This window comes from Centruroides sculpturatus, unplaced genomic scaffold (genome assembly GCF_000671375.1).
Source record: "Centruroides sculpturatus isolate CEXI.00-Female unplaced genomic scaffold, Cexi_2.0 scaffold324, whole genome shotgun sequence".
Taxonomy (NCBI): Eukaryota; Metazoa; Arthropoda; class Arachnida; order Scorpiones; family Buthidae; genus Centruroides; species Centruroides sculpturatus.
Window position 1 is genome coordinate 88,823 of NW_019384466.1, and position 22,866 is coordinate 111,688.

Genomic DNA, 22,866 nt, shown 5'->3' on the forward strand with positions numbered 1-22,866 from the left:
TATAAATTGCACACATTCATACTGTAATTTGTAATAAATTGGAGTTCAATAATGAAAATTTATCATCTGTTTAATGTTATAGCCAGTTATTGTTATCAAAAGTTGCAAGTCCCAAAGTGATCATGAAAATCACTTTGGGACTTGGATTCCACTGCATAATAATAATAGATATTCAGTTCCTTAATACTGAAGTTGTCCATCTGCATCCATGCAGAGTATTTCAAAACACAAAAAAATACTTGTTTTCTAATTATTTTGAATAAGCAATCTGTACAGTTAAAAGACTTTTCATTGGTAAAAGTTTATAACCACCATGTTTATTTCCAAATCACTGATTTAATTAGTGTTTAAATTTTCACAACTTTACTTGCTAGCATACTCAAGGTTGTTTTGAAGTATACAAAAAAATAATTAAAAATAATTTTGCTTATACTCAAGTTCATAAAAAAAACAGATCATATTTAACATATTGAAAGTAAAATGAAAAAGTGAATAAAAAAATTTGATCATTTTGGAAAGATAAGATATTGTTTTTTTCACATTCTCTGAAAGTGTTCTAGAACATGCTATATTGTGCTGAAAGATTGATCTATGGAAACCTAAACAGGGAATTTTGAAAGTATACATATTTAATTCTTTTAAATAAAATACAGATTGCTTATTTCTATGTCCAGCCCTTTAGCAAATAACATCTAATAGATATATTATTATACCAAAACAGTATATGCACTTAATAAACTTATCTGGTTTTATTACCAGAAATTGTTTTATACAATTATTATGTAATATGGGAAATAAATAAGCAAACTGTTAAGCTCTCTCTGTCTTTTTATTGTAAGATAAATGAAGGGGATACATATTGTTAAGTAACAACAGACTATGTTGCAAATGACTTTAAACATTTTGATTAGATCAAAGTATGCATTTGCTTGATTTAAATTTGACATCAAAAATAAAATTTGTTTCTTTTGATGACTTTGAAAACAAAAGAAAAACTGATTTAATGCCATTAGTGACTAGACTTTGTTAAATCAAATTCAACAATAAATAAACTATTAATCATATAGATTTGATGATTTCATTCCCCTTCAAATTTGAGAGAACTCGGGATCGTGTTATACCATTGCTCATTGGGCAATGCAAACTTCACTCATAGATGTGCAGAAACGAGTAAATTTATTATTTTACTCTTGATTTGATATAATATTAAATTCTGCATATCTTATAACAATAGAGTTTCATCAAGGGCAACCCAAACACGATCCCTCAAAAGAGTTACCTTTGGTCAATACTTTTTTGAACTAATGGAGGAATGTTAATTCCACTCAACATTAGTTTATTTATTTATTTTTGGTTTTTTTTTTAATTTATTTATTTTTTAGTTTGTAAGATTTTATTGGAACAAACAGAAAAATAAAGAACAACATTATTAGGATATTAACTGGCTGACTAGGATTATGGAATAGAAAAACAAACAAAACATTGCACAGCTACATTAAATCTGAGAATAAATTGGAAATAAAATTTTCAATTATTTTATGTTTGATGGGAAGGATAAATTAATTTTAGATCCTAATATTTAATGCTTATTTCCCTTCTGTTGAGGCCAGCTGCTAGAAATAGGTAATCCATGCTGCACTTTTCCTCGTCTTCTCTTCCGGCGTATACATTTACTTAAAATATCTTTGGAAATTTCTCTCTCTGTGTCCTTTGAAAAAGTCAAACATACTTTTGGAATAATATTCTTAAGCATAGAATGAATTTAAATTTATAAAATTTACCTGCGGAGCTGACGTTGAAAGAGACGGAAAATCGGTTTCTGAATCCAAAGTATAATTACACTTTCTATGACGACATTCTTCATGTCTAAAACTTCCTTCACTAAAAAGATACCAAAAAATTATTATTATTATTATTCAAATTATATTAAAAGTTTAAGTGTTTTTAATGAATATTTTTAGCTTTACCTAATAATAATAAATTAACAATACTAAAAAAAATCCTACTTAATATCTTACATTCATTACTCCTACATAATGGAATATCCATTTCATTAATTATGTATTCCATTATGTATGAGTAATGAATACAGAGTGTCCCATATAAAACTGGTCCATTCACCAATTGAGTAAATTATTGTAATCTTCATATTGGGTTAAGGAACGAGAGAGAGAGAGAAACTGAAAATCTAGCTTTACTCATTAAACATTGAAAACTTGCATAACCAATGCTTCGATTTTATGTGGGAAATCCTATATAATTAAATCAAATCTTTCCATAATAACTAAATGAAAACTATAAAAAATTACATATTACAAAACTATCAAAACACTAAGAATCCTAGATGGTTACTTAACATTGGAATGTTTAAAAATATTTTTAATTATATTTTTGTTTTTTGAATAGTAATAATTCTATATTTTATGTTCAATTTGTCAGGGTATCATTATTAAGATTGGATCTGCTGATGCAACACAAATAGTCCCAAAAAATTGTTGTATCAGTAAAAAATTTGACTCTGAAATTGCATTGATGTCTTATTGATGACATAAAATGGAGTCAGTTGTTACCAAAGAACCGAAAACCACGATATCTCCTAAATCATATTCCATGTTTTCTTCTCAATTTCTTTTGTTCTATCTACAATAAACTAATAATATAAATGAAATTATTTTATAAGTGAAATGGAAAACAGAATATTTGGGACAAATCTACACTGTATGAGTATTAAAAGTATAATGTCTGCTAAATGATAAAAATTTTATCATTTTTCTACATTTCTGGTTTATTTCTCAACTAACATTAATTAATGAAAATTTATAATAATAATAAATAAACACTAAATAAGACATTAGAGAGGTTGAGGTGGACAGATGAATGCCACCATCTGGCAATTCTATACGGTTGATAATGGCGTTTGCTACGTCTTGAATGGCGAGTAGACGATCGGCTTAAACTTCTTCATTTTTTTTTTGTGTTTGTGGTTAAATTATGACGTATTTTATTAAAATAATGATTGTTTCTTTACAATATTATTCGTAAATGCTTAAATAGACGATTTTAATCCAGAAATTATTTAATTATTCAATTTTTTAGCAAATGATGTGAAGTGCCTATAGAATTTACATATATTTGTCTTCATAATAGCTTATCTTAAGGTAGGTTTGTTCTTCCATGGCATCTTCTACTATCAGCAGTGTAATACGTTTGTAAATTTTCTAAAATTAATTTTCCAAGCTGCCTTCAAATTTACATAAGCCACTACTTCCCTCAACAAAAGTATGAGATAGTCCTATTGTCCAATCATACTGTAGGAGACACAACACTAATTAAAATTAATTATTTAGTGTTATTAAACATCCTATAAATTCTTTTAAACAGTTTAATTTGTTTATTTACCTTTGCTGGTAATCCTCGATGTTAAATGTATCTGCCATTTTTTCAACATATTTCCCGTGAGTCAATGCGCGAATTCACTGAGTCACATGATGTTGTGGACGAACACTGCAACATCTTTTACTTGGACTTAAAACATGAAACATGGACTTCTGCTTGCTGGGTACAAGTTTAACATTTGTACTTGCACCTCAACCTCTCTATTAAAATATTTTATGTTTTGTCATGTTAATGTGAGAATCACTTTCTAAGCTTCTATTTGCTATAACTAACATACAAAAAAATTAATAATCATCTCTGCGAATCATTATATAAAAAGTGATAATTACCAGAAATATATCTGCTTGCAAGATACATAATCAAGTAAGAGATGGAAAATCAGTTCAGATCAGTTAAAGCATCTAATGAGATCAATTAATTAAAGCAGGAGAGAATAAAGTTGAGACATGTATTTACTGACATATACCTAAATTTTTGTAGGTTTGGGTATCTTTAGTGATTTCAGGAAAATTATAATGTCAAATGAATATGTTTGCAGTACTCAAAAGACTTTTCATGTTTTTAACGATGCTCTTGATAAGATTAAACAAAGGAAAAGGTAATTGGATGAGTTTGTAATTGCAACTTAAAATTAGCAGATAAGTCACAGGTCTTCTGATTTCTCAGTAATTGTCATAGGATTACTTTTTCTCAATACCTTGAATATCCATGGAGAAATGGACATGTAATTCCTTTAAAACATGATCCTTCTTCCCAGAATCGGCATGTTATTTTACTCAAATCATGAGAGTACTTGCAATCACTACGACGACAACTTCCTTCCAAATAGAAACTGCATGGCTTTTTTTGAGATATTATTTCTGAAAAAATAGCAGATATTAAGTTATTTATAACAGAAAGTCGGTATTTTAAAAGTTTTTAAATACAGTAGAACCTCGAAAACTCGGCCCTCGATAACCCGGCACTCCGGATAACTCGTCCACACCTTGGCAGGGCAAAAAAATCCTTAGTTAATTAATTTTCATTATAGACAGCTTTATAAAAGTATAAAAGCTCTCGTAAAGTGTTTTTCTAAGGTCTGTCTTATCAGGTAAATTACTGTACTCAGTGTATTCATTAATTTTCATTTTCATGTAGTAAAGGCTCTATGCCTTCATAAAGGATGTACTGTACTTTTCCTTTGTTTAAGGGTATTTGGGCAGTTTATTCTGTTGTATTCTCAAGCAAACAATACATACAAGTACAGTACAGTATTTTCTGAGGAAACACTCGTACTTATTTTTTTTAACCCCATTCCTGATAACCCGGCATTTTCACAAACTCGGCCACCCTTCGGTCCACATTAGGCCGAGTTTACGAGGTTCTACTGTACAAAATTATTATTATTATAATCTACTTACTATGTCTGTTTTTGATTTTTCGATTATGAGGAGTGCTAAAAGAACGACTACTACGCCTCCATTCATCTTCGAGATCCGACGAGTAAAGAACTTTATCTGCTGGCACCAATGGAAACATACTTCCACTTTCCAAATCCTGTTATTTAAAAAATTAATTAGTATTCAATATTTTTTGTATAATCATGTAAATAAATATAACAGAAAATATTCATAAAGTATTTATACAAAAATATAAAGATTTACAAATTTTAAATTAGTAAGAAGTTTTTAAAATATTTTTACAATAAGCATTAAACAATCAAATTGATTAACTCCTGGTATAATTCACATTTTGCTACTAGTAGTATTGATTTGCAGTTGCAAAATCAATACTTTCAAATTTTAACACAAAATATATATAAATTTTTTTTCAGTAACAGTCAAATGCTTGGATAACATTGCAGTTCTTAAACAAAACTAGCAGAAAATTAAAAGTATCAAATTCTACTGTAGTATATGTTTCCTACCTAAATCACATGGCACCACAGAAAAGCACCCTCTTTTGGTGGAAATTTGAAAAACCTAGTTACAAACACGTGTATTTATGTAGCTCCAATAGACTTAGTTTTAAGAAATACTTTTGTCACTTTTGAGGATGATTTTTTGTTTTTCAGTTGAAAATCCATTAAAGGGAAAAAATTAAAAGCAGGTGGCCATTTTCATAATGTTATTCAAAACAATCAAAAACACAGTTTTTTGTAAATGTGTTCCACAAAGGCATGTACTGTACATAAATCTAGCTATCAAATTTCATTACAAGTAAGTTTCTCAGAGGAAAGTTATTCATCTATATGTATATCTCATTTGATAATTTTTTAAATGTCATTAAAATTTAATTTTATAAAAATTATTTCTACTGATATTTTTTATTAAAAAGATCAACATAAACATGTTAACTTAATGGTAGTTTATTATTTTTATTGGCTTAATGACCAAAGGAAAATGATTAATACCTTTTGCTCATATAGAACAAACTTCCTGGGTAGATGCAAGCAGACAGTAGGTCTTTCTTACTTTTTTTTAATTAAAGAAGAAAAAATAGAATCAAGAACAAGTTTACCATAAGCTTGGGGCAGCTTTAAAAAAAGGAATACAAAAAAGCAACAAAACAGTCACATTTTGGAACAAGAACAATATATGGAAAAACAAACCAACACATCCCAGCTGATCCAAATATACTGATCAAAACACTTTTCAGATATTATATGCCCAATGAAGAATGCATTAAACAATTGAACATTCAGATTTTACATCTCAGAACATGAATGATTATTTAAACCCTAACCATTACTCTAAATGCAATATTGAGAACTGGGAGATTTTAAATGTTTAATACTTATTCAGTTATAGAAGTGCAACCAATAGAATTACAATTTACCAAGTCAGATTTAAAATCTCAATTGTTAGACAATGAAAAACTTGTTATAAAAATAATATAATCAGAAGCACAAAGAATGTAAACAAATATGTATTTTAACAATACAACAAATCAAGAGTCAAGTTTTGTTCCTTGTCTGAAGTTTTGTATATTGCTGAAATTCTGAAGATGAAATTCAAATTATTTCAAAAATATTTTAAAAATTGTTTAAAAGTGCATTGAATTTGATCAATTTGAGTTTGCTTAAGTTCTATTTATTAGTTTTGTTTAAATAAGCAATTATGATAAGAATATATGTCCCTTTTTGAAATAATTTGACATCTTTAATATAAAAATGGATATAATTATAAAAAGTCAATTTTATTTTATTCAAAACAAATGTTTTATCAATAATATGAAGTATCAACAATTTAACTGTTTCACAAATTTAGAATAATAGACTAATTTAATGAATTATATTTTCAAGAATTTTTTTTAAAATAAAATTAAAAATTGTTTTGATATTAGATAAAACAAAAATGAAGAGTTTTTGCAGACAACTGACATTTTTTTCCCTACAAAACTGTGAATGAATTAAATGCTAAAAATTTAATAGAAGTTAAGATAAAGGAATATATTTTGTAATACCTTACATGAAAGAATTTATTTTTTGTTCCTGAAATCAGCGTTCATTTTATTTAATATTTTAATTCTACTGCATACATCTTAACACAAGCTGTTTAAGTTTGAAAATGTTAATTTATTTTAATGAATATTTTCAAGTGTTTTTGTATGTAACAATAAAGAACAACAGATGTATAAATTGGAATGTATGACAGACTATTTATAAAGATTATATAAAATGAATAAAATAAATTTTATGTAACATTAAAATTAAAATTAGAATTTTGTGCAACACTATTGCCATTTTCAAGATAATTTCTAGTTTACATTAAGAATTATTTATAAACATTATATCTAATAAAATTACAGTGGGTGATTGGTTAACGAACATAATCCATTCCAAGACTGTTCACTATCCAAACTGTTTGTTAACCGATCATCAGTTTTTATGGGAATTTGATTAATTCATTCTGGAAACCTCAAAAAATAAATTAAGAAAAAAATTTTTTTGATTCCGATGAGACCGTGTTGTTAATTTACTTTGTTTTATACAGACACAATAAAGTGACTCCTTTCAAACACTTGGCATATTATTCATCTCTTTATTCAGTTGGGACACTAGTTACAAGTTGTGTTTTGGTCATTAGCCCCTCCTCAGCCAACTAAACATTAAAATCAAACATGAGAAAATTTCCATATACATATGCAAATTAAACATTCCATAGATAAAACACATTTAATTTTCTCATATTCATATAATTATCATATTCATATAATTTTCTCATATTCATATTCATTCTCATATTCATATCTCATATTCATATTTTTCATATAATTTTCTCTCTTCAATTCAGAGAACCAGGGGAAGAGATCACTTGGTCAGGGGATAGAGGAGTGAAAAGTCCCCACGTTGCAGACTGGACATCTGGAGAACAGACGTTGAATTCATCCATCCTTAGTATCAATTTTTCCTTCAAGTTAAACTATAGCAATCTTTATTTTGTATTTTACATATTAATATGGTATGCATAGTATTTAAGTTAAAACATAAATTGATGTTTGTAAACGGTCTACCCTCCTACCTCCTAATTTGTGAAAAAGCAAAATAAGAAACAATTTTTGTTGTGTACTTAATGAAAAAATGTAAGTGTTTTTAGTGTTTTTTGGTTTGTTTCATTTAATGTAATATAACATAGTCATGTTTTAACACTTTTTGTTTATTTGAACTAGCACTGAAGAGGGGTTGGAGTATATTATACCAACCCAAAATATATTTGTAGTTCAATGAGTAATAAAAGTTAAATTTGCTAACCAGAAATTGCTGTGAGATACATCTACCAAAGCGTGTGTTTTGGATTACAGAGACGAATTTACATTGTTAATTTTCTCATGTTTGATTTTAATGTTTAGTTGGCCGAGGAGGGGCTAATGCCCGAAACGCAACTTGTAACTAGCGTCCAAACTGAATAAAAAGATGAATAATCTGCCAAGTGTTTGAAAGGAGTCACTTTATTGTGTCTGTGTAAAACAAATAAAAAATTATATGCTTTCTTACTATGTTTATTTACATGTAATAAGAAACTAAAAGCAATCTCTCCGTTTTTTCACAGATGGCACATCTTTGTTTCTCAGATGCGATTTTCGTTACTCCTTTAGCTGCTTGAGTCTTCTTGATTATATCTTTCTTAGCTGAGATTGTGCCTACTTGTACTGTCATATTCATTCTCATATTCATATCTCATATTCATATTTTTCATATAATTTTCTCTCTTCAATTCAGAGAACCAGGGGAAGAGATCTATTCAAACCATACTGCCTAGCACTATCAGACATCTTCTGCCCACTCTCTACCTTGGCTATTATCTCTTGCCTGATTTCTAAGGTGAGCACAGTTCTTGACTCGCCACTCTTTTTAGGCTTCATAATATTATCAATGTCTTTTTGAAATAAAAAGTTCAGAAAAGCACTCACAAAAATTCAGTGAACAGAAATCAACTAGTGCAGGAAAGAATTATGTAAATGTAAGGCCCAAATGAAATTCAAAATTTTGGTGTTAAACTGTTAATGAATATCTGATAGGAGAGTTAAACTCACCTTTAGAAAATAGAAACTGACACAAAACTTAACGAGTGTCCAACAGTCTCACAAAAACTATAAAAAATTGTGTGTCAGTAAGATAAACAATAAGCTGGAATTACAATGGAGTTTGTTTGTTTTGTTTAGTTATGGCAATGCAACACTTCGGCGATCTGCCTAGAAGGGGTGCCTTCCAGGAGGTCTTAAGGGAAACTGGCCCCTATTTAGGCATTATAGACATGAAGAAAACCCAGAAAACTCCATGTGGCCAGCCAGTCCGAGCGAGGCGTGAACCCATGACCAAACACCCAGTGTTCAGGGAATGAAGACCAGTGGGTCAAATTTCAATGAAGAGTTTCAAAGTTTGGAGGAATAATATCTGATTGGTATCAGGTTGAGTGTCTCTCACACTCCAAAAGGTTTTGAATTGTTACCTGGAGACAAGGGAAAACCAATNCTCTCTTCAATTCAGAGAACCAGGGGAAGAGATCTATTCAAACCATACTGCCTAGCACTATCAGACATCTTCTGCCCACTCTCTACCTTGGCTATTATCTCTTGCCTGATTTCTAAGGTGAGCACAGTTCTTGACTCGCCACTCTTTTTAGGCTTTATAATATTATCAATGTCTTTTTGAAATAGAAAGTTCAGAAAAGCACTCACAAAAATTCAGTGAACAGAAATCAACTAGTGCAGGAAAGAATTATGTAAATGTAAGGCCCAAATGAAATTCAAAATTTTGGTGTTAAACTGTTAATGAATATCTGATAGGAGAGTTAAACTCACCTTTAGAAAATAGAAACCGACACAAAACTTAACGAGTGTCCAACAGTGTCACAAAAACTATAAAAAATTGTGTGTCAGTAAGATAAACAATAAGCTGAAATTACAATGGAGTTTGTTTGTTTTGTTTAGTTATGGCAATGCAACACTTGGGCGATCTGCCTAGGAGGGGTGCCTTCCAGGAGGTCTTAAGGGAAACTGGCCCCTATTTAGGCATTATAGACATGAAGAAAACCCAGAAAACTCCATGTGGCCAGCCAGTCCGAGCGAGGCGTGAACCCATGACCAAACACCCAGTGTTCAGGGAATGAAGACCAGTGGGTCAAATTTCAATGAAGAGTTTCAAAGTTTGGAGGAATAATATCTGATTGGTATCAGGTTGAGTGTCTCTCACACTCCAAAAGGTTTTGAATTGTTACCTGGAGACAAGAGAAAACCAATTGGTATTCATTATTTTATGAAGCTTCTTTTTGTGTTTGTTCTGTGAATTGTTCGTTGTCCAAACATAAAAATCTTTTGCAAAAGTGTTCGTTATCCGATTTGTTCGCTGTCCACACTGTTCATTAACCAATCACCCACTGTATTGTTACAATTATATTACGTTTTCCTATAATAAATCTGAAAATTTAATTAAATTATAATTTAATTTATTACTTACTGAATTGCGAAGGCCAAGAGAACTATTAAACTGATCAGAGTAAGCTTTGGAATCTGAAGAATCCCAACCACTATAGTCTTGTTTTCCACCATTGTAATCATAATAAAAATCAGGTATTTCCAAATCTTCACTCCATTGTTTGCTTTCCAAAAAATATTCATTTTCATATCCACAATAAGTGCCAAAAATTGTTTCTGGACTTTCAACATTACTACTGCAAGTTTCATTCTTAAGTCTAGTAATATCTCTGAACAGTTCATCCTCTTCCTCTTCAATTTCTTTCTTTAATGCTTCAAGATTGTTTTTATTATCCAATTTTTCTACATCTTTTGATGATATAATATCATTTAGATTATTAATATTTTGCCATGATGTAAAAGCATTTTCATTTAGATTCCAATCATCACTACTATCATTAGTACTCCATCTCCACATTTCTACACTTTCAGATATATTTTCAGAACAGAGAAATTGTTCTTCAGAAGTATTTATTTCTTTATTACTGTCAAATGAACTAAGTTTTTCAATAAGATTTCTTATTTCATTTAAATCTTCAACTGGAGGTTGACTACTAACACAATCAAAATTTGGTATTTCTGTATTGGTTGCTTTTTCTTTATAATAATTATTTTTCCACATTTGTACAAATTCTGATATATCTAAATTGCTCAATTCTATATCATCATTATAAACTTTCTTGTCACTTTCAAACTTATTTTTTTCAGGCAGTTCTTTAAATGAAGCTGGTTGAATATCATTTTGCATTTCTTGCATATCATAAAAAATATCTGCTTTTTTTGGTAAATATTCATCCATTTCTAATAAATAATCATGCTTATTTTGAATTTCTAAATCATTTTCTGCATCAGGTAAAATAATTAGATTATCGAATTCACATTCTTCTGGTGAATCTGCATTTATAGTAAGCATCATTGTTACATTATCATCTACATTTTCCATCTCTAAAGAATCCTGATGAATTGGCTGAAAATGGGTCTTTGGAGAAGTGAGAAGATCATCAGAATCTGATGTTGGTGGTTCAAGTAAATCACGTTCTGTGGATTCTCTTTCAAAAGAAATTTTATTTATTTCAGTTACAGCTTTGGGTTTAGGAGAAGGAGTAACTTCTACAAAGAGACTCTCACCTTTATGATAAGTGAGTGTACATTTAGTTTTATTCAGAGATGTTTTAGTTTCAAGAGAAGAATGAATGCAATCATCAGAACACCAGTGATTATGTTGAATATAATGGCATGANTTAATTTATTACTTACTGAATTGCGAAGGCCAAGAGAACTATTAAACTGATCAGAGTAAGCTTTGGAATCTGAAGAATCCCAACCACTATAGTCTTGTTTTCCACCATTGTAATCATAATAAAAATCAGGTATTTCCAAATCTTCACTCCATTGTTTGCTTTCCAAAAAATATTCATTTTCATATCCACAATAAGTGCCAAAAATTGTTTCTGGACTTTCAACATTACTACTGCAAGTTTCATTCTTAAGTCTAGTAATATCTCTGAACAGTTCATCCTCCTCCTCTTCAATTTCTTTCTTTAATGCTTCAAGATTGTTTTTATTATCCAATTTTTCTACATCTTTTGATGATATAATATCATTTAGATTATTAATATTTTGCCATGATGTAAAAGCATTTTCATTTAGATTCCAATCATCACTACTATCATTAGTACTCCATCTCCACATTTCTACACTTTCAGATATATTTTCAGAACAGAGAAATTGTTCTTCAGAAGTATTTATTTCTTTATTACTGTCAAATGAACTAAGTTTTTCAATAAGATTTCTTATTTCATTTAAATCTTCAACTGGAGGTTGACTACTAACACAATCAAAATTTGGTATTTCTGTATTGGTTGCTTTTTCTTTATAATAATTATTTTTCCACATTTGTACAAATTCTGATATATCTAAATTGCTCAATTCTATATCATCATTATAAACTTTCTTGTCACTTTCAAACTTATTTTTTTCAGGCAGTTCTTTAAATGAAGCTGGTTGAATATCATTTTGCATTTCTTGCATATCATAAAAAATATCTGCTTTTTTTGGTAAATATTCATCCATTTCTAATAAATAATCATGCTTATTTTGAATTTCTAAATCATTTTCTGCATCAGGTAAAATAATTAGATTATCGAATTCACATTCTTCTGGTGAATCTGCATTTATAGTAAGCATCATTGTTACATTATCATCTACATTTTCCATCTCTAAAGAATCCTGATGAATTGGCTGAAAATGGGTCTTTGGAGAAGTGAGAAGATCATCAGAATCTGATGTTGGTGGTTCAAGTAAATCACGTTCTGTGGATTCTCTTTCAAAAGAAATTTTATTTATTTCAGTTACAGCTTTGGGTTTAGGAGAAGGAGTAACTTCTACAAAGAGACTCTCACCTTTATGATAAGTGAGTGTACATTTAGTTTTATTCAGAGATGTTTTAGTTTCAAGAGAAGAATGAATGCAATCATCAGAACACCAGTGATTATGTTGAATATAATGGCATGATTCATCAAAATTTTTTGACTCATCTAAACCCCAAGGAAAAGAATGATTATCATCAAAACTGTAATCTATAGTTTTTTCATTAGGTTCTAATGGTAAAATTGAAATTGATGATGGAGTTGACCATAATGAGTAAGTGCCTTCTTTATCTAAGTAATCATCATCATCGTCATCATCATTATAAAAACGATCTTTCCAAAGACTAAAATTTGAAAAATTTTCAGCACTATCACTTTTTCTTTTCTCAGAACCTAATGCTGGAAAAACATTGGGAAATAAATCATCTGTATTTTCATCATCATTGTCATCATCATCATATACTTCAATAAAATTATCCTCATTAGGCAAATACTTAGTACTTTCTTCTAATGCCTGTTTATCATTTTTCATTTCTATTTCTGGTTNTTTCTTTTCTCAGAACCTAATGCTGGAAAAACATTCGGAAATAAATCATCTGTATTTTCATCATCATTGTCATCATTATCATATACTTCAATAAAATTATCCTCATTAGGCAAATACTTAGTACTTTCTTCTAATGCCTGTTTATCATTTTTCATTTCTATTTCTGGTTCAGATGCTACATTGTTTGCCAGAAGATAAGCTAATGGGAATAGTTTTGATGATGATGGACTTAGCAATTTAAAATCATCTGGACTGACAGTCCATATAGATTTAATATCTTTTATAGATTCTTCCAGAAGTTTTACAGAAAAGCATGATTTTTTAATGTTTTCTTTCAATGAAACTTCAAATATAAGTGGATAATTAAATTCAAAACTACAATTTGATAAATCATTCTGAGCCCAGATTGATGCCAACTGATTATTAAATTTACCAGCAAAATTATTATAAATGTAATCTTCTTTTTCTAATGTATCATTAAATGAAACACCTAAAGTTGCAGGATATGACAAAACATCTAATTCTTTCGTATTTATAATTACATCTTCCCAAGCATGATTATAATCTTCAACTTTGGTTTCAGTTAAATTTATATCATTGACAGGAACAACATGTGGATTATTCTTATTCGAATTAATTTCATTTGTTTTATTTGAATTAAAGCGATTAATTTGGGTCATTGAATCATCAAGCTTATTAAGTATCTTCTTTTCAGCAACATTAATTGGAGTGAAGGGTAAACATTTAACAGAAAAAGGTATTCGATGTACAGACATCTTCAGTTTGGGAACAATGAATGAAGGTTTCTGATCATTTCTATTTTGTGAGATTTTCTTTGCTACTTCTAATTTCAACATCTCATCATCATTTTCTTTATCTGACATATCACTATGCTTATCAAAATTATCACAGTCTGAATACAATTCTTCTTCTGATGGTGTGTCAGTATATTCTTGTACATAGAAAGAACTGCCAATTCCATCATCAAAGCTATTTTTCTTTCTCTCCCATACAGATTCAACTTTCTTGCTCTCTTGCTGTTGGCACAGCTGGGCCAATGGTTCAATTTTGCCACAAAGAGCTGGAAAGGCTGCATAGTATCTGTAAAATTTTTAAAATTTATTGCTGTTATATAATTAATTAAATTAATACTAAAGAAACACACTTTTCTGCTTGTTCCTGGGGAGATGAAAGTAACACTTTTGATCCAAGTTCATCCTTTGTACATTCTTTTGAGTTAACTGAAATTATGAAAAGTTTGTATTAAAAGAAATACATGATAATTAAAACATTTAAAATATATTTGATATGACTAAACAAACCAATTATTTAAAATGATTAGTTTATCAATTATATAACTTTTTAATGCAATGGACCTTTATTTTACGGTTGGTTCAGCATATGATAAATACTGTAAAATATGCTTACTGTAATCACAGATATTATCAGTTGTGTAATGTCATCAGAATAGTGAGTTTCAAAATATGTAATTTAATAATTATAACAACATTAATACAATTAAAAAAACACAATTTTTATTATTATTGACAAGACTGTCTTGTTTATAAAATCATACTGCCAGTAAATATTACCAGCTTAGAGGTATGAAGGAGTACATGTTGAGAGTTGATATTTGGCACAAAGTATTAGGTGACCAAATCATTTGCGCATAAAAAAAATCCAGACTTGTAGGTAGTCAGGAGACCGAGAACCGAGTCAAAATAAAATACAAAATGGTGACCCTCTTCTACAAACAGGCAAAACAGCCATCTCACCCCACTGAAGTCAGGTAGGGGAGAGTACCACCTACAGTCATTCTAAGAAGTGAACTCTGACCTTAGGACTGAACACTAGTTTCTTCTATGTTAAATAAAATTTGTAATCTAATTTTGTAAATTTGGGAGTGCTTCAAATATGACGTTAAAACGGTTTTATGTCATTACAAGTGGGTTTTTTTTAACATTATCTAGTATAGTAACATCTTGGCACAGATAAAAATTTGACATGTAGGGCAGAGGGCACCACTGTGTGACCTTTGTCCTTTGACCTCACTTTTCTTCTAAACTCTAATGAGGAGAGACATCTTTTTACTTCATTTAGTTAACCTTTCGATTTGACAGCAGTGCCGATCTTGGATTTATATAATATCTCTTTTGTTTATAGCATAGTTGATATGGATTATTCCCAAAAAATTATATGTATTTTGGAAATGTTGATTCAAATTAGTCTAGAATCGATTAATTTTATGGAAGAAACCTTTCAAACAGCCGTAGTCAATAAACTGCATACGTGCCGGGCTGTGATTGGCTGGACTCCTAGAAGCTGGATTCATAAAAACANTCAAATATGACGTTAAAACGGTTTTATGTCATTACAAGTGGGTTTTTTTTAACATTATCTAGTATAGTAACATCTTGGCACAGATAAAAATTTGACGTGTAGGGCAGAGGGCACCACTGTGTGACCTTTGTCCTTTGACCTCACTTTTCTCCTAAACTCTAATGAGGAGAGACATCTTTTTACTTCATTTAGTTAACCTTTCGATTCGACAGCAGTGCCGATCTTGGATTTATATAATATCTCTTTTGTTTATAGCATAGTTTATATGGATTATTCCCAAAAAATTATATGTATTTTGGAAATGTTGATTCAAATTAGTCTAGAATCGATTAATTTTATGGAAGAAACCTTTCAAACAGCCGTAGTCAATAAACTGCATACGTGCCGGGCTGTGATTGGCTGGACTCCTAGAAGCTGGATTCATAAAAACAGGAACGTATCTACCGTGTTATGGGGGGGGTCGACTGTATATTCAAATGGTCATAAATAACATTCCGTAGAACATCTTAGAAAGGGTAATGCATTCTCTTCAAAATAGATTGGAACACAGTTGAAAAATCAATGGACAACTCAGAAACATTAACTTAAACTCCATAAATAGTTTCTTTATGTATCAATAGAATATATTTTTTTGGCAAACAAATGTTTAATGTTATATTTAAAACAATCAGGCATTTTCCCTGTTCCAGGAGTGATCTACCCATTATAGGAATAAATTCAATTGAATTGAATAAACTGTTTTAACATTCTTTTAATGCTAGTCAATAAAACTAAAATTTTCATTAAGAATAGTCATATTTACTTAATTTTATTAGTCATTCATTATCATGATCAGTATAGGCTAATCTTAAAATGATTACTATAAGCAGGTTCTATTGTATTTGCTTTGCAATGAGCTTACAATTGCTATCAACTATAAAAGCAAAGATGGTAGATAAGTCAATCAGTGATATAAATGCAAGCATTTTGGGTAATATGAATTTATCATTTCAATTATTTTGGCAAAACAAAACAGTAACTTCATCTATCATTTATTTTTTAAAGTTTTTATCATTTAATTTTTAATATTGAATTTTCTACATGAAACTAATATTTCTAACTTATTATAGTTATAATTTAAGGTACACTGTATTATATCATATACAGTGGTGCCTCGTATAACATACTTAATCCATTCCAAGCGCACGTCCGTTAAGTGAAAAGTTCGTTATACGAAACTAATTTTCCCATAGAAATACATGTTAAAACATATAATTCATTCTGCAGCATAAAATAACCGTACTGTACCATAAAAGAAAATGGAGCAGTCACCAATTATGCCGGATAGTCAGATGTTGTGGAGGAGAAGGTGGAGGAACGCTTTCTTCACACATTCATACAGATACAAACTTTTTACACATTGCAGCAGGTCTCTTTTTATTGTTTTTTAATCAGAGTCAGATTCAGGAGAGGCTACTGGAGCTTGCAGGGTCAACTCCTCTTGTTCCATCCTTTGTTTTTTGGCAGCTGGTTCTTGAAAAACATGTCCAAGGTGTCTGTTTCTCTCTCTTCTTCAACACCTGTCGAAAATGATGGGCAAGGGTGTCATTGTAGAGATCATTGATCCTGTTGGTCTCAGCTCTGTTTGAATAATGAGTGTTGGTAAACTCCTGAACCTCTCCCCATTTGACAAGGAAGTTTTTGTCAACTTTCACTCCTTCTGATGATTTCTTGCTTTGTTTCAATTGAAATCACCTTTCTGTTTTTTTAGAAGCCATGATTTGCACAACACTTGAATAAATGTAAATACCCTACACTGAAGTGATGTACGTAATAAACAAGGGAGCAAGCCGAATCTCAACAGGAGCTCTGTACTTCAGATATACTAATAATATATTCTAATAATACTATTATATTATAAAAATAGCAGATTGTCATTGGCAACGGCAAAAGAGTGGAAACATCATTTGCACTTGTTCACAGAAAGTCAGTTGTTCATGTCATGTAACTGCCGAACGGAAAGTCCGTTGTTCGCAGCCAGTCTGTTGCTTAAGTCACATAATGGCCAAAGTCCGTTGTTCGCAGCATCTGTTATTCAAGGCATACGTTATATGAGGCACCACTGTATGTTGTTTAAAAAATTTTAGTTTTTGCTTTTCAAGAAAAAGTTTTACATTTTAGAAACAATATAAGTTGATATTGAATGTTTTTTAAAAAAAGTGGATTGTTCTGATCACTTCTAATAAATGCATTAAACTTTAAGAATCATTAAGAATTCCTTAATTGTTATTATTAGTGTTGATAAATATTACTATTAATAGTTTTAAATCATCATCAATGACAGCAGATTTTGCCATATTAATTGATCATCAAATGTGTGAAAATTATGTAATGAATAGAAAATTATTAATTATTCCAATTGTTTGTTGTTAATTTAGAAATTCTGATATTTTGTAAAATTTATTTATTAAAGTAATTTCAGATTTTTTAAAGTAAAAAAAAAATAGTTTAACGTATCCGATGTCAAAATTTTTCTCCGTTGCGTGTCACTTCGCGTTGAATTTTCGTCGATGTTAAGCATAACGAAGACTATTGTATCGTTAAAAATTATTTTTTTATTTTGTACAAACAAAATAAATATATTGAAAAATATAAAAATAATAAAAAATTATACTTCAGATGTTAATTTAGTATCAAAAACGTAAAATAATTGAGTAGCCCAAGACATAGCCAAAGATTGAAGCTCCACAGCACTGGCGAAAATTTAAATTTGCCGACTGGAATTCTTTCGGATGATTGGCTTTTGGAAAATCGACGCTCTACTGTATATATATAGATATATCTCATTTTATAACAATACCATTAGTCATTTACATACAGACAAATGCATAAAGCAGACATACAGCAAAATTAACTGTGTTGTTATATTTATTTTCCAATTTTTCCACAATTTTCTGTTTTTTTTTTTTTGTTTTGAATTAGTTTAATCTGGTATGTGAGAATTTATTAATATGATAAGATATTATAAGTGAGAAAGTATTTGTGAAAGGTAATTTATCTGATAAAATAGATTATAAAAAATTATTTTTTAATTATGTTAATGTAAAATAATAATTTTAATTATTTTTTAATAACTTTAAAAAATTTTTATAATTTTTTGTATACAATAACAATATATTTAATGTTAAATATGATAAACTTATAAAATCAAATATAACTTACTACCTTCTGAACACTGGATCTTCTTCAATTTGGCACAAACTTCATCAATTAGTTTTTCTATTCCATTTTTCTAAAATAATAGACAAGTAATTAATATTTAACTAATTTCCACAGATCTAAATTTTGACTTAACACTTTTAATCACTATTTCAATTACCAAAACTATTAAACAATGAAATAAAAGCTAGTTTAGAATCATAAAAATTTCTAATGATATAAATTCATTTTCTCATAATCAAAAACTAAAATTAAGAATGTCTTAATTGTTATTATTGATGTTGATAAATATTACTATATTATATGTAGTAATTAAATAAAAAGATAATTCATTACTAAAATCAATTTTTTAACAAAAACTAATAATTTAAAAATATTACAATGAAAATACTAATTTGGGGTAATTTTCTCAATATCTGTTTCAGTAAGTCAGAAAATTTATAAATATTTAGTGTAAATTAAAAATCTTTCAGAATTGTTATTTCTACTACACTAAGAATGTTTCTTCATGACACTGAAAAACATCAGTAACATCAATCTATGTAAAGCTGTCATAACAATAGACATGTCTTAAAAAAGTACTTACCAATTAGTAAGTTTAATGTAAAATCTCTCATGAATAAAGAGACAATCTATGAATTTAAATAAAGTTAAACAGAACATGCAATTACCCCCCAATTTTACCATACCATTCATTCCAAGAAGTTGGAGTGACAGTTTATCAAAAATTTCCCTAAAATGTAGGATAATGACATAATAGGAAAATGATTAAACATTTTGTAATGCTTTATTAATACTTGATTGTAACAAAAAGAATCTAAAGTAGTTGAAAGTAATTTGATATTAGAAGCACTTTGTTCAAGATATCAATTTGTTCCATGAATGAACTTCCATTAATGTAAAATAATTTTCTCCAGGTTGTTTTTGCCCTCACTTTCCTGTATTTCTTCATATTCAACATTTGTATAATTTCCTTAAATGTTAATTTGAAAAAGCTTTGTTAGCATCAATGGATATCAACTCATCTGGTCTTAGCTGTGGTGTGGGAAGTAACATCTGAGGCATTACTCAATGTCTATGTTTATAGTACTGTACAGTTACATACAAATCATTTTTAATTTCATGTTAAGCCATATGTAGATGATGTGTAGCTAACAGAAAACTGTCAGCTGCATACCATTACATTATTCCAAAACAAAATGCAAATTTCAAGGTCAAACCTGCTGAAAGTCAACATTTAAAGTATTCAATGCCAAACATTGTAAACATCATTTTTCTCTAAATTAGAATTCATTTCTTCAATGAAAGTTAACACAGTGTTTTCTGCTATAAAAAATATTGTGGTAATAGTGGCACTGTAAGTGGCTGTATTTTGAAGTTGAACTTAAGTGCGAGCCATAACATTTTAAGTGTCAGAGTGTAATCCATGCAACTTTTGGTGCTTAAAACATTATGACTTATGTTTAATTCATTTTTTTATTTCAGAGAATTTGTAACCTAGTGAGTTTTTTATCATTTTATTGTAAAATTGAAATGAAATCCTTCAAAACTTGAAGGAATTCATTCACTAGAAAAAGTGTTTTCTCTCTCCTGAAAAGTTTGTTTTTGGCATTTACATTATGGCATTGGGCACTTCATTTATTGAAATATTTTACCAATTATTTTCTTTACACATCTGTCAAAGATATAAACTGTAGGTTTTAAATACAGATATATATACATTTTAAAATGACAAGTATATATATATCATCATTTTAAAATGTATATGTATCTGTATTTAAAACCTACAGTTTATACTAATTGAGGATATTTCATTTTAAAATGATGAGTGTATATATATATATACACACATACTCATCATTTTAATATATATATAGAGAGAGAGAGAGAAAATTGTAATTGTAATGTATATATACATAATATGCAAAATGATTATTATACTTCAATACAACATTAATAAATGAATAAAAACTAAAAAAATAAATCTAGAAAAATTTTATAATTCGTATGCTTTTATAAAAAATATAAATTTTAATACAAGATTATTTCAAGATAATATTCTGCATACATATTTGTATATTTTTAAAAAAATTGTAACAAAAACTATTTTAAAATATAGCCTATATATTTACAATTATATAATTTATAAATACCTGTTCAGATGCAGATTTCAAACATTCAACTGCAACACTTTTTTTCCTCTCCTCTGAATCAAATAGCACCATACAGTTGCAACGATAAATTTCTGATTTAAACAGCTTTTCCTTCTCCCAGCTTTTCCATTTCTGTCTTAATTTTCCAGAAAGTGGCACCGTTAATTCTTTACCTAGATTCTGTAAATTAATTTTAAAATATTTTAATTGACATTTTGATTTTAAAAATTGTTAATAATATTTTTATACTTACATGATAATTCCCAGATTGCTTGTATTGAGACTTTTCAAGTTTACCAAATAAGTGCTCACATTCTGGTGGATCAAGATCAGCACCATCTTCTTTAAGAAGACTTAAAATGTAGCGTGTATAAACTCCATCAATACCCAAGTTTTCCAGTTCACCTTCTAACCAATCTTGAAGGGATGCAGGAGTAGTGCTTGATACTAATTGAGGATATTTCATTATTTTTCCACAATATCCACTGTAAAATTAAGTATTTTTTTTATCATCATCACTATAAAAATGGAAGTAATAAGTAATTTTAGAACAGAATTAAATCATAGAGCAAAGTTATATCAGAAACCAACATATAATTTAATTAGTTTTGTTAATTTTTAACACTGAGGAAGAGAAAGGAGAATAACACACTGCTTTCAGGAGTAAAAATTGATTTTTCCTGAAATTTTCAATTGCACTCAACTATAGTCAGAGCTTTTATATTTTTATAATTACATAAATCACCAATACAAACTGACCCAAAATTGTTTGTTTGGTCATTTTTATTTAAATACTTATACATATTTTTTCCTGTGTAACATAAAAACAAGAGTAACCAAATAAACCAATATTAACTTGCTATTTTAACTTGTGATTTATTTGTCATTATCCCAATAAAAAAATTTTAACTGTTGAAATTTCTTACTCAGCTGTTGAGTACTCATTACTTTCTTCTCTAAAGACCACATTCATCAACATTTAAATCTGAGATTTTAGACTAGTAATTCTAGATTAACAGTTACTTTACTTTTTGCATTCACCAACCCAATCTGACACTGGATCAGTGGCGCACCGCTTCCCTTGTATTTTCTAAAAAATAAATACATATTAATTTTAATTTTATGAAAATAATCGCACAATACTGTATTTTATTATAACCACATTATGTATCTTATTACAAATTTCTATACTACATGTGAAAAAAAAGAAAAGATTGCCATTGTATACTCGAATATTAGTGGCGGAGTGGAAGCGCTGTATCGCCAGCATCCAAAAAGCCAGATTCACGCATGCGCTTTACAGAGCACCAACCTCACCCAGTTTAGCTGGTGGAAGCATAGGACCTCGGGTGGATGCTACACATATACCGTTTCCAATTCTATCCAGACCAGTTCTGGGCTGTTAGCCGCCTGCCCATTAGATATTTGGCCGCCCTCACCCAATTACACGAATCACGAGTAGATTTATAACTTAACCCAACTGATAAGAATTTACTGGTATGTTTTTATGATAGTTCTGTATAGTTGACAGGAGTTTTAAAAAATCCATTAAAATATTTGATATTTTTATTCTGCTCTCCGATTTTATATTACTCACGGATTTCAATGTTAAACCAGTGATATTACGATTTAGTATATCCCATCTTTAAGGGGATGTAGAAAAAATCATGTACAATTCTTGTATAATGTTAAAAAATTAACTGTTACTTCGACAGCATCATTTACAACTAAATTTAATGAATGAGAGAGATGCACGAGTTACATAAAAAGCTCTAGAATTTATTTTCCTTAAATTTACGATTTATGTATCCGTTTGTCATAAAAATTTGTCTTTCCACTTTTTTCCCGAGACTACAAATATTCGAGTACAAAGTAACCGGTTTCGACTTATTTCTACTTAAGAAGTAGT

At 29.2% G+C, this 22,866-nt stretch overlaps 1 protein-coding gene across 6 annotated transcripts in view; it reads right to left on the reverse strand.

The window, feature by feature from the left end:
• Positions 1 to 810: 810 nt before the first annotated feature.
• LOC111621038 (uncharacterized protein PF11_0213-like) overlaps positions 811 to 22,866 on the reverse strand; it is a 38,690-nt gene continuing 16,634 nt past the window's right edge. For 4 of the 6 annotated variants that reach the window (XM_023363081.1, XM_023363079.1, XM_023363078.1 and 1 more), the window contains 11 exons: positions 21,211 to 21,442; positions 20,958 to 21,137; positions 18,811 to 18,877; positions 14,432 to 14,507; positions 13,428 to 14,367; positions 12,846 to 13,257; positions 10,334 to 11,571; positions 4,797 to 4,932; positions 4,094 to 4,256; positions 1,782 to 1,881; positions 811 to 1,708 (listed from right to left, as the gene is read on the reverse strand). In XM_023363081.1, the coding sequence (XP_023218849.1) occupies positions 1,580 to 1,708; positions 1,782 to 1,881; positions 4,094 to 4,256; positions 4,797 to 4,932; positions 10,334 to 11,571; positions 12,846 to 13,257; positions 13,428 to 14,367; positions 14,432 to 14,507; positions 18,811 to 18,877; positions 20,958 to 21,137; positions 21,211 to 21,442 (3,673 nt within the window). In that variant the 3' untranslated portion in view covers positions 811 to 1,579. Of the gene's footprint in view, positions 1,709 to 1,781; positions 1,882 to 4,093; positions 4,257 to 4,796; positions 4,933 to 10,333; positions 11,572 to 11,607; positions 13,258 to 13,427; positions 14,368 to 14,431; positions 14,508 to 18,810; positions 18,878 to 20,957; positions 21,138 to 21,210; positions 21,443 to 22,866 lie in introns of all 6 variants that reach the window. The other 2 variants (XM_023363082.1, XM_023363083.1) reach the window with 2 other exon arrangements.